The sequence below is a fragment of the Gekko japonicus genome, unplaced genomic scaffold (genome assembly GCF_001447785.1).
Source record: "Gekko japonicus isolate JY-2015 unplaced genomic scaffold, Gekko_japonicus_V1.1 scaffold591, whole genome shotgun sequence".
Classification (NCBI taxonomy): Eukaryota; Metazoa; Chordata; class Lepidosauria; order Squamata; family Gekkonidae; genus Gekko; species Gekko japonicus.
The window spans coordinates 128,406-140,738 of NW_015171521.1; the positions used below are offsets into that span (position 1 = coordinate 128,406).

General features: G+C 39.2%; 1 protein-coding gene across 1 annotated transcript in view; it reads right to left on the minus strand.

Annotated features, from left to right (window-relative positions):
- Positions 1–4,668: 4,668 nt before the first annotated feature.
- Positions 4,669–12,333, minus strand: part of STK38 (serine/threonine kinase 38) — a 34,533-nt gene continuing 26,868 nt past the window's right edge. Inside the window, exons 10-14 of the mRNA XM_015419446.1 lie at positions 11,075–11,192; positions 10,710–10,833; positions 8,474–8,569; positions 8,131–8,225; positions 4,669–6,083 (exon numbers count right to left, since the gene is read on the minus strand). Of these exons, the coding sequence (XP_015274932.1) occupies positions 5,953–6,083; positions 8,131–8,225; positions 8,474–8,569; positions 10,710–10,833; positions 11,075–11,192 (564 nt within the window). The 3' untranslated portion in view covers positions 4,669–5,952. The remainder of the gene's footprint in view (positions 6,084–8,130; positions 8,226–8,473; positions 8,570–10,709; positions 10,834–11,074; positions 11,193–12,333) is intronic.

Genomic DNA, 12,333 nt, shown 5'->3' on the forward strand with positions numbered 1-12,333 from the left:
CTACACTGACTGCTAAGCAAGGATGAGTGTGTGTATAAAATCCTAAATTCCACTAGTGGAATAGGTAAACTTTTGCATTACTTATTCTTTCACTAATTAGGACATACTGTTAACTTTTACTTATGCAGTTGGGAAGGTGTCAGAACTTGCTTTTTGTTTAACAAAAATAATCTTCAAACATTAGCAAAACTACATTTATTGAAAAGGATTTTTTAAAAAAACAGCTCAGAATGTAAAGATAGTTCCATAAAAAGTTGGCCTTCACACAAAACCCCAGAACCACATACAAAGTATACTAATTTTCTATTACAATTAGTAACAGCTGTCTGTAGATAAAACCAATTTTCATCTGCCAAAATATGGCAGAACCCAGGCACATTGGATAAATACTACCTAACTGCAACATTGTGCTAGGAACCACACACAACTGGCAGCATTGCTTTTATATTCACCTCACCCAGGAAGCTGGATTTTCTCCTGCACCCACACATGCCAATGTGTAATTTTGCAGCTTTCATGGTATGATAGAAAGACCTCAGCACTACTAAATACCTCATACCTCAGTACGGCATAAAACAGGAAAATATGTGAACTGGTGTAAACTAGTAGAATGTGTAAAATCACTGTTTTCAAAGAATTAAATGTGCCACCCTAGAAAGACTGATTTTTAAGAGCATATTATAGTTGGTACAGACACAACCAGGGATGGCAGGGCCAGCAGTACCAGACTGGGAGCCAACCATGTGACTATAAACCAGTACTCCAATTACATGAGTAATTTATATTACTGGGGAGTGCCCCATTCTCCAAAACTACCATCTTAGAAGGCTACAAGACAATGAGATTTGCCCTCCTTTTCATCTCTATTAAAGGATCTAGGTCCTGTGGATTTCACATCACTGCTGCCATAATGCTTAACTGTGTTTAAGGCAAGAAAAGGGAGATGGGGAGTATTGAGAGGAAGTTCATGATGCTATGTCCTGCTCTCTTACTTGCAGGCAAGACAGTCAACGTGACATCTGCACTGGAATGGTCTGCTTAGTGAATACCCCTGTTTTAGCATTGGTTCTGTTTAAGAACAGGAATCCAGAATATAATGCTCCTATGTGAGCAAAATGGCTGGTTTTTCACCCTTCTTAAAGAAGTACCACAGACTGATGTTTCAGGTGCATAAGTCTCAATTCCATAAGTCCTTGTGGATGCATCCTGTGCCCCTTTATAGGTAGTCTCCACTGGTATCAATGAAAAGTACAACAGGTGACCAACTCCAATCTTGGCAGCTACTGAGTCTAGACGACTCTGAGGATTACATTCCTGCTTGCAGCAATAAGCACTCATTCTCACAAAATAAACCTTCCAGAAAAAATGGTAAAAGACTAAGAAAAATTATAACTAGCGCGGCAATTCAATTTTGCTCATGTACATACAATGCTCGCACTTGACTATCACACTGTGGCACAGAAATGCTTCACTAAATGGTCATAATAACATAAACAGGTAGCACACAACAATCTTGTTTTCTTCCCTTTTGTGCAATTGGCTGAATAGGTCTCTAGGCAATCAGGTTACCCTGAGGCTTCTATAGGTTTTAAAGAAAAGGTTTGATAAGCACCAGTTACATATGCTACATATTTTCAATATTCAGCAAGCACCAGAAATGTAATTTTAAACCACCTTTATCTATCTAGCAATCAAGCAAAATTCTAGCCCTACCTTCTGTGGGGCACGTCATTGGAACACACTAATTACAAACTAGGGACAGGAAAAAACAGTTACTCCGCTGTACTCTCTCTGCAGCTTAAAAATGCAAAACATTTCATTACCATCATCCTAAGGTAAAACATTTTTCATAGAAGCTCTGTGTAGTTCCACGTCTGTAATGTCAGTACTAAAACTGCCCTACAGAAATGTTCTCAGTCTCAACATCTGGAACCCCAAACAACCTCCCAAAACCTGGTAAAGCTGCAAAATCACTTTACTATGAGTTCCAAAGTGATTTTTGCTCACATAGTAATCAAACCAGATATAAAGCGATTTTATTTATAAAGCTCCTTTATTTCTAAAAAATACAATTCTAGTACATTCTCTATTAGGTCCAAGAGTGACAAAAACAACAGAACTCACTACATAATACATAGGATACCTGCTTTACAGACTTTCAATCTGAAATCACCTACAAAAAGTAGCCAAAATGTTGTGGCTGACAGCCTGTCATGTTAATACATTTCTGGCTGTTAATGTTTCTATGCTTCCTTCGTTATGCTAATGCTGCCATGCTTAATTCACTCAATTATTTACCTTGGCTATACGGCTAAATGCCTTGCTGCTTATTATTGGAAATCACATGATGTAGATTTTTATGGAACTTCAGCCATGGCATAGCCATGGACTTCAGCTTCCATGAAGGGGGGCATGTGATGCAATTGTACCCTCTTCCACCTAGAGGGTAGCTGGAGTATCAGAAGACTTAGTCAAGCTAAGCAGATATTCCTGACTTGGGAATATGTCCGTATCTCTCTGCCAAGGTCTGGCAGTGGAACATATTAATTAGGCACCATTTTTGAGAACCAGGCCAGCTTTAATAAAAGGACGGGAGGAGAAAAGAGGCAGAGTACATGGAAGTGTTTTTGGAAAGGTTCCTAACGGGAAGGATTTCATTGAGGTGTATCATCTGATTCTGTACATCAAAACCCATAATTGGGCATAGGGGTTTTGGATGATCTTCCTTTCTCTTTTTCCTTGGCCTATCTGACATCTGTATATGAGGTTTAAGGTAGTACTCTGTATTGTGCCTAGGGGTATGCATTTGGCTAAATCAGAGTAAAAAATAATTTAAATACTTGATATTTTCCAGATATTTTTTCAGCAGAATATAGCTCTGTCTTATTTTTCAGATATCCAAAATGGCTGGTCCCCAAAAACATTTGGGATTTCTAGAATTGCCAGATAGTCTTAAAGGTGTTTAAAGGGGCAACCATCCCTTTAAATGCCTTCTCCAAGCTGCATGACTCCGCAGCGAGTCAACTCCAAAGGCATTTAAAGGGCTTGCAGTCACTTTACACGCCTTTCAGGTGAACTCGCCACTTGGAGAAGGTGTTTAAAAGGACTGTAAGCCCTTAAACACCTTCGGACTCTTGCTGCAGAGTCACGCGGCTTGTAGAAGGCATGTAAAAGGACTGCAATTCCTTTAAACACCTTTTTTCCTCCATTGAAAGCAATGGAGGCACCGGTTTTTTTAACTTGGGAGGTTTGAGGAGAGGCTACAAATTTGGTGCCTCTGCCTCAAAAAACAGTCCCTCCCCCAAGATACGCTATGGAGACTGTTGACTATAATGGTCCCCCACAGGGTATAATGAAGCAAAAAACAAACAAACCGAGTTTCCCAAATGTTAATACCATACCTGTATTGGGATTTGGGAATATCGGAAAATACCAATGTTTTCCGGGTTCAATATATCCGAACCTAAAAAAATACCTTCCTGCATACCCCTACTTGTGCTATGGTCTGACGTATTCTTTTGCTTGCTAACATTGAATTGCTCACAGAAGATTTACGATCTTTACAGCAGCTATCGCATGTGGTACGTAGTGAGTTTTGTTATTTTTGTCACTCTTGGACCTAATAGAGAATGTACTGTAATTTTAATTATTTTGCTCTCTTTTAGAGATAAAACAGCTTTACATTATATCTGGTTTGGTTACTGTGCTAAGATTACAGAAACAACTGGGAAGACATTTATATAATGCAAAAGATACTATATTGAAATGAATACAAATGTCCACAAAGTGTAATACAATATTTAAAGTGCTAACTACATAAATTCATCAAAATCATTCTAGCCTTATAGCACGCAGCAGACGGGACTGGAGCCTAATATGAAGGCTGTTGTTTCCTATTTGGAACATAAGCTTTGAAAAGCAATGAGAAAATTATTGGAAAACAAAAAGAGACGACACTCACTAAATGCAAAATGATGAATAAGAGAATTTACTTCTGAGGAAGCTTAGGATTGAAACGAAGACACAAACCGGAAGCTTCGTTATAATATATATTGTGATTCTTATGTATGAACTATTAGGTGATTTTGATGAATTTATGTACTTAGCACTTTATGGATATTTGTATAAATTTCAATATCGTATCTTTTGCATTATATAAACATCTTCCCGGTTGTTTCTGTAATCTTATCATTCTCAACTGGGAGGCCTCTCTATACTTATTGGTTACTGTGCTAGCAGGAACTCATGGTAAAGTGGTTTGGTGGCTTTGCCAGGTCTTGGGGAGGTTGCTTGCGGTTCCAGGTGTTGGAACTAGGAACATCCCTGTAGGGCAGTTTCAGTCCTGACATGGTAGAACCACTCAGGTTGGGGAAAGTACCAAAAAAGATCTTGCAAACTTCTCCAGTAGAGATAAGGGACACATTCTGGAAAAGTACATATAATTGCTTTATTGTGAAAAAACAATGGGATATTTTATTTCCCTATCCCATCTGATGATACAGTATACCAGAACAGCCTTCTTATATTCGAGAATAGATTCATCTTTTATTGAAACACTATGGAAGGATCCATCAACTCTTCTAAGAAGCCAATTATTTGGCAAGCAACACTTCAGCTGTTTTTAACCTATTTCCACATCAATGATGAAACTGCAGGAGGTTAAGGAAAGATTCAAATTAACACAAATTGAATCTTCATTCCATTCTTTCTGCCTTCATTTTTGGCTCCCCAGTGTATCAGGTCTCCTTTTGTACACCCATTCTCTCTCAGGAGCATGTCATCAATAACTCAAACACATCCTCCTGTGTATTTCAAAGAGCTGCATGTATAGGGCAGCAGGTGGCAATGGTGAACAATGTGGAGATGCTAAATAATAGTAATCTAGTGTATTACGAAGAGTTCAACTGGATAATCTGAACATTAAAGAGAATGAATGCCACCCAATAGCACAAGCAGAGTCCAAGGTGTGGAACTACACAGAAACCTTGAGCAATCAAGTCAGATTACTAAAATCCCACTAGCCTAAGTGTTTTAACTAGCACTGTGCACAGGAAGCATCCTGAAGGCACTTAAGGGCTCTTGGTTTCCAAGCTGCAAAGGATTAAGTTCTCCAGAACAATACAATGCTGAAATGTTACACATTACTATTCTTCTCTGGCAATTACTGACATGGGGAAAGGCATCTTTACACACACCCTGCAGATTTATAGGGACAGGGCTTCTTGTCATATTAGTTATTGTGTGCTATTATTTACAGTGATTTGCTTTTTACTAAGTTAGTTACATAGACTAAATCTGATTAGTAATCATGCTCTTTTCTTGGTACTGCTCACAAAAAGCAACATGATCAGCAAGATGGAAATTTAGAAAAAGTTTAACACTGGAGAGTCACTAATTTAGTACCAAGAGTAAAGTGCAGCAGGTTTGAGGCTATTGTTGAGTTGGAATAAAAATTGCTATCCAGAAAGCTTTTGACCAAAGTATACAATACTCTAGTGACCTTTAAGGCAATACTGGTTTTGCCCTCCTATTACGTAACTTACCAAGAATTCTCTTATACTAGTTATTGCTGTTTCTTTAAATTACTTTAGCCCTTAGAACAGTGCTTAGCACAGCACTTGTAAAAACAGAAACACACAAAACAACTCAAATTATGCTATGCTTTGCAATGCTAGTAAAGTTTGCTCTTTCCTCCTTGTTGAACAAGCAGTCTTCAGAATCTTAACTAAAGCCAGAAGAACCTACATCCACAATAAATCTTGCAAAGGCAGGCCACAAGTGCCATTTGTGGAAATATTCCCATGATAAATCCATTTTTATGTAAATGGTGCATAAAGATGTTATCTTGCACTCTTTAAGTTCACAGTCCGCAGGTAAAGCTTGGAAGGCTAGAAAAAGAATTTGTGCTGACGAGCAAGAACCAAGGCTCAGAAATAGTTCTGTTACAAGTCACTACTTTCCTGCTTTCATGTAGGATGGTATTGCCCCTCGAGCTGTCAAGCCCTCAAAACGCTTGTATGTGTAATTGATAAAGACCCAGTCTTTGTTCTTGTAGTCTGTCTCTGGATGGTTACTTGTGGTCACTGAAGAAAGCAAGCATATAGAAGTTATTTTAGTATGAATAGTCTACAACAAACGAATGCCTGGTTAAGTAATGCAAAAGGGAGGGAGGAAAAAAACCCCGGGGAATATCCTTCTCCCTCTAGGATAAGATATTATGGGTTTCAGCAGACCATTTTCTTCTCCCTTTAACTACTCTCAATCTGAGGACAATAATTATAGTTATTACTCTGACAGATACCCCCCCCCACACACACACACACACTTGCAAAATCATTTTTCTGCTTTGGAAGGGGACATGCAGAAACCCCTAACTTTTCAGTGAGAGCCTACTGATAAGGACCTGACTATGAAATCTGATATTAAAGGGAACAAGATAGAGGCCTGCAAGGGATCTTAGAAGGGAAGGGGTAAATTGTTGGCAAATTCCACCTCCAGGACTCTGAGTTTTCAGATGTTTGTGCAGAGCAGTCAGCTTCTTCCTCCAAAGAAGAAAAGTAGGCTTTTATACTCCCCTTTTCTCTACCTTAAGGAGTCTCAAAGCAGCTTACAATCACATTCCCTTCCCCCCCCCAGAGGCACCCTGTGAGGTAGGTGGGGTTGAAAGAGTTCTAAGAGAACTGTGACTGGTCCAAGGGCACCCAGCAGGCTTCATGTGGAAGAGTGGGGAATCAAACCCAGTTCTCCAGATTAGAGTCCACCGCTCTTAACCTCTACACCATGCTGGCTCTCAGGGCGCTCAGGGTATCATGCATTATTCTTTTCATCCATTTTATCTCACAACTAGGGATGGGCATGAACCAAACCACAAAGCAAAATTCGTCACAAATTTTGCCCTGCTTGTGGTTCGCAAACCGAAGTTTGTGATGGGACTACCATCATGAACTTCCACTAACTTTTGAAGCCGTTCATGGCAGTTTGTGGACAGAGCAGAAAGCTGGGGTTTAAAGGTCCCTTTTTGTTTCCCAGGAAAGCTGCAAAAACAGCTGAGCAGGAGGGAGGCACTCCCCACCACTCAGCTGTTGCTCAGGGTTTACAGGTCCACCAGCCAGTTCAGTTTGCAAACAAACCTCCTAGTTCAGTCATGAATCACAAACCAACATGAATCGCATTTTTCCCATTCATTCCTATCCCTACTCACAACCATCTTGTGAGGCAGGTTAGGCTGAGTCACTAGCCCAAGGACATCCAGAAAGTTGCAGAGTGGGATTCCCTAACTGCATCACCGCAATCTAGTCTAATCACTATAGCATACTGGCTGGCTGGGGGTGTGTGTGTGTGTTTTTCTTTTGGTTAACTTACAGAACCATTTTTCCGCATCCCTGATGAACTCCCAGAATATGTAAACAGTCCTGTTTACCTGCAGGTTTTACTGCTCCTATGACTGGAATAAGCCACCTGCTTTAACTTAGCATACTAATGTTTGCTATATGGGAAAATGCTTTCCAACTAAATCTACCAGGTAACATTAGACTTAGAAACATGTTAAAAACAGAAACAGATATTTAACAAAGACTACTACAAAGCCATTCTGCTGCTTGTTGTCAATTATGCAATCAAGCCCACACCACTAAAGGCCATAAAATTAACACTATCAGTTCTCACATTTTCCCTATTGCAGTTAAATTATTTTCAGGTAAAAGTATATTTTGCTCACTCTTTAAAAATTTCAATGTTGCTTTATTTTGCAATAAATTTACTGGTAATACAACAGGTAAGAAATTATTTGACAAAATCAGAATGAGAAAATCACTCAGATTTAGTTCATGGCCCTAAATTTACACTGGCCACAATCCGTTAACTGTACACAGCCCCCTGAAGGCTTGAGCATGTTTACCTGTGTTAGCTTGTGGCCCGTGTGTCCAGACAGGGCAGCCCTCTCAGGCAAACCATGTCATCACACCAAGCATGAATTCAGTAGAAGAGTGAGCATATAAGGATTTGCAGAATCAGACTGGCAGTAAATCTAGAGCATTTTTTAAAATGAACAGGTTAACTCTGAAAAACCAGCAAAAGATCAGAAACCTACACCACAGTGAACACATTAAAAACAGAAGCAGCAATATTTACCTGCTGGTTTAAGGATATCAGATTCTGGAAATTCATCGAAGTTTGACGTATCATCAATACTTTTAATTTCTATTGATATTGCAGCAGGTCTCTCCCTGATAACAATGAGTCAGGATTAGATTTTGCAGTCAGAACAAAAACTATTGATCACTTGGATTTGGGGTTCAATTAATGTGTGTGAAACTCAAATAAGTTAATACAAAGGGTGAAAGTTTTGCCTTACAAACACTCACTGTACAGGTCCTCCCTATTACTAAAGTTATTATTGAACTAAAATGTAAACAAGATTTAGTTTACTAGAAAGAAGAGGGAGGTAAGAAAAATCTGACCATGTTGTTTGTACCTGATATGCTCCCAGTCCACCCCTTCAAAAAAGGGGTTTGTTTTGATTTCTTCAACACCTGGAGCACCAATTCGGTGTTCCCATTCACAGCAAAATCTGTGGGGGAGAAATGCAGCATGCGGCATTTGAAATTAAGAAAAATTAAATACAAACTACTGAATGTACAAATAAATGAGTTCGATCACACAAGATTCTCTACTCTGCCCTCATTCCCCTCCTTATTCCAGCCATGTGGCATTTATCCACACAGTAATCAGTATTTATGGCACAGTCTGGTAAGCAGTCCCACCAGTGGAAAAGCTGGCAGGACACAATCCTATGTGGTTCAGTACAATTTCTTTCAATGGAATCTGTTTTAAGGCAGGCTTTCATTTATTAAAAAAAAAATAGAACAATGTCTGTGTATTATAACTGAGCTTTGTTGTTTAAGATACTGAAACTTTGCATAGGATGCTAGTCAAAGCAATGGATGGGACAATATCTTTTGCATTATCGGAATCCCAAGGAAATTAGGAGGAACATGAGAACTACCATGCTTCTGATTTTCCTTCAGGCACCCATCACAGAAGGAGTAATCATGGTTCCAAGCCCACTACACGTGTGTGCATGTGTGTATATAAAAATATTTTTTAAAAATGCACAGGTCTTCCCTGAAAATCAAGCAGCACACACTTGCCTGTACTTCCTAGACAGCCTCCTCCCCAAGTCTTCTGCAATTCACAGAGAATGGAAGGAGGTAAGTTTTCATAGCAGAACTAGACTTCCAAAATGACTGAAAGCAGCACAAATTTATCTTGCTCTTCACAGTAGCTCAGATGAAGGAGAGGGCAATTCTCCTTAAAACCTCTGTAAAGTACAGAGGACATAAGGAACAGGCGCTCTCATTCACCACTAATTAGCTGGATAAGTTGGAAGCAACATACACACACAAAGAAGTATACAGACAGTTTAAAACTCAAAGCATTTTCAGAATTAAAAAGTTCTTCTACCAGGGTAACGTTTGCTAAGAAAAAGCTATGTCCAAGTCTCCAACCACTTACATTTAAGAATAATCATATAAATGTTATCCAGGAGGTATATGATACCAATCTGGATACATCATATATGGCTATAATATGTAGATTTCTGTTAGAAAGAATGTGGGAAGTTGGGGTCCGGGGACTTGTATACAGTCTGTAGTTTTGTGCAACATAGAAATTCTGGGGACAGTTCTATCACAAATTGGAAAAAAAATGACTAGATACTTAATCCCAAATGGATCAATTCATAATGCTATTAGATTATGAGCACTCTCAGTCCCGAGTGCAGTGTTCCCCCTAAGCCGAGATAGTGTGAGCTAGCTTACAGTTGTTTAGATTCCCGCTCACACATTTTTGTCTTAGCTTAGGACGGATGGCTCCAGGGCAAACTAATTTATGCAATAGCCAAATTGCTCACTCACAACTTTAATGCCAGTAGCTCACAAAGTAGAATTTTTGCTCACAAGACTCCACAGTTTAGAGGGAGCATTGACTGAGTGATACTTCGACAGAATATTTAAAAACTGGACAAAATATTTAAATTCACAAAAAAGGCAGCCTACCACCAAAATAACATTTTTATTTTATTTTTCCAATTCATACTCCGTCCTCCCCACCAAAACAGGCCCAGGACGGCTTACACAAGGTAAATACACAAATAACAATCAAATTACCATAAAACATCTAAAAGAAGTTCATTAAAACAATACAATAGTGCTAGCAGCGTTCTTTGATATAAAGATGGTGGTACCACATGAGTGCAAACCATGCTTGTCTAAATATTCAGCTTGCTGACCTTCTCAGATATAATTGGCAGGCACAGGCTGTCAGTAGCAAACCAAGGGCCAGGCTCTATAAGTTTCCGTTGTTACTGATAATGGTGGTGGCTCCTAGTTGAAGGCCCGGTGGAAGAGCTCCGTCTTGCAGGCCCTACGGAATTGTAAAAGGTCCCGCAGGGTATGAGCTCTCTTCTGGGAGCTCATTCCACCAGTATGGAGCCGCCACCGAAAAAGCCCTGGCCCTGGTTGCAGCCAGCCTGGCATCCTCGGGGCCTGAGAGAGCCAATTGGTTTTGTGACCCCTGCCCGTAGTGCTCTCTGGGGAAAGGCGGTCCCTCACTGAACCCTGCAAAATTTGTAGTTTGCATGATGAAAGACAGAAGTGTAGGTCTTGCCATGCCCCAATATTTCTTAACAGACACAGTTACTGATCTGGTACCTTAGAATAAGATCTTTAGCTCTTTCAGAGATTGGAACTTCTGGAGGGAATATTAGAGTCTCTTTCCAATTCATAACTTTCTTATACGTTTCTTGAGGAGTCTCTGAGCAAAAAGGAGGGTAACCTAAAAAGGAATTGTAGAAATAGTGATTAATAAAGATTACCTACTCCTAGCCACCCACTCTTTAACCATGCATTAGGTCAAAAAACACAACTGTAAATTAAAACAAATGGAAGAAACCAAACAGCAGAGCTGAATGTGCAATACAGCATAGAAATGAAATAAGGGACAAGTGTGTGAGAGATATTATGGAAATTCCATAAACCAAGTTACTGTAAGAATTCAGGCATATTAAGTCCCATACCAATTAGCATTTCATACATAATGACCCCAAGTGACCACCAGTCACACAGTTTATTGTATCCAGTCTGCATGAAGACCTCTGGAGCAATATAATCTGGAGTTCCCACAGTAGAGAAGGCCTGGGAAAAAAACAAACATTTGTTATGCTTGTTCAGAGATATACAACCAGCACACACAGCTCTTAAATATCCAAGGATAACTGATTCCTTAATTATCCATGAACAAGCTTGTAAAAAAAATCATTGTACACGCATACATTAGGAAGATGGCATTAACTTGATAATTGGATCATAATCTGTAATAAATGGTAACACAATGCCTCTATTTCTTACGTGCAACTATTCACTTGGGGGGTTTTGTATAAAACCCACTTTTATGAATTCAGTGACAAAGTATGCAGATACTTTTTATGACATCAGCTGGGATGCAAAACCCTGACATAGAGTGGGGCTTAGCAACATTCAGCACTATTTTTAACCCTAACTTCTACACACGCAAAGCCTAAAATGGTAATGTTAAGAAATGCTCTCTTAGAATGCACTCCTTCCAAATGATAAAATACTTTTAAAAGAAGTGCTTTAAAATACTGCAACCCCACTGACAGTGCTGTAAATCTTACAATCAAAGGTAGCATACTAATGTTGATAGCACTGCTAGAACTAGCAGCATTCCTGAGGGCTAGCAACATTCCTGAGGGTCTGATCTTGAAAAAGTACTTTCAATTGTTGCTGAATATAGGACTTCAAATATTTAGTACAGGAGTATAACTGGAAAATACACCAAACAAATTGCTCCTGTAATACAAAGTATTGCTACTCTGAAACAGGCTCTGACATCTATTGTTTCCTTCCCCTGAGATCCTTTCATCTTTTGTATCACATGAAAAACTGGTTTGAAAATGCACAATAAAGTAACATACAAGTCAAGACATTTGATACATGCAAATCTGCAGTTTTCTGAAGTCCACAAAACTCAAAATGAAAGTTTAGAGTCAGAAGTAAAAAAATAAAATAAAAAAAAGAAGTAGCTATGCATATTTCAGATGCAGATTAGAGAAATAAATTTTAATTATGCTAGTATTCTCAGAGTAATATCTACTGGGATGGAGCAGGTTATAAATAAAACAAACATAACATAAGAACATAAGAGACGCCAATGTTGGATCAGGCCCAAGGCCCATCCAGTCCAACACTCTGTGTCACACAGTGGCCAGAAATACCAGTGCCATCAGGAGGTCCACTAGTGGGGCCAGGACATTAG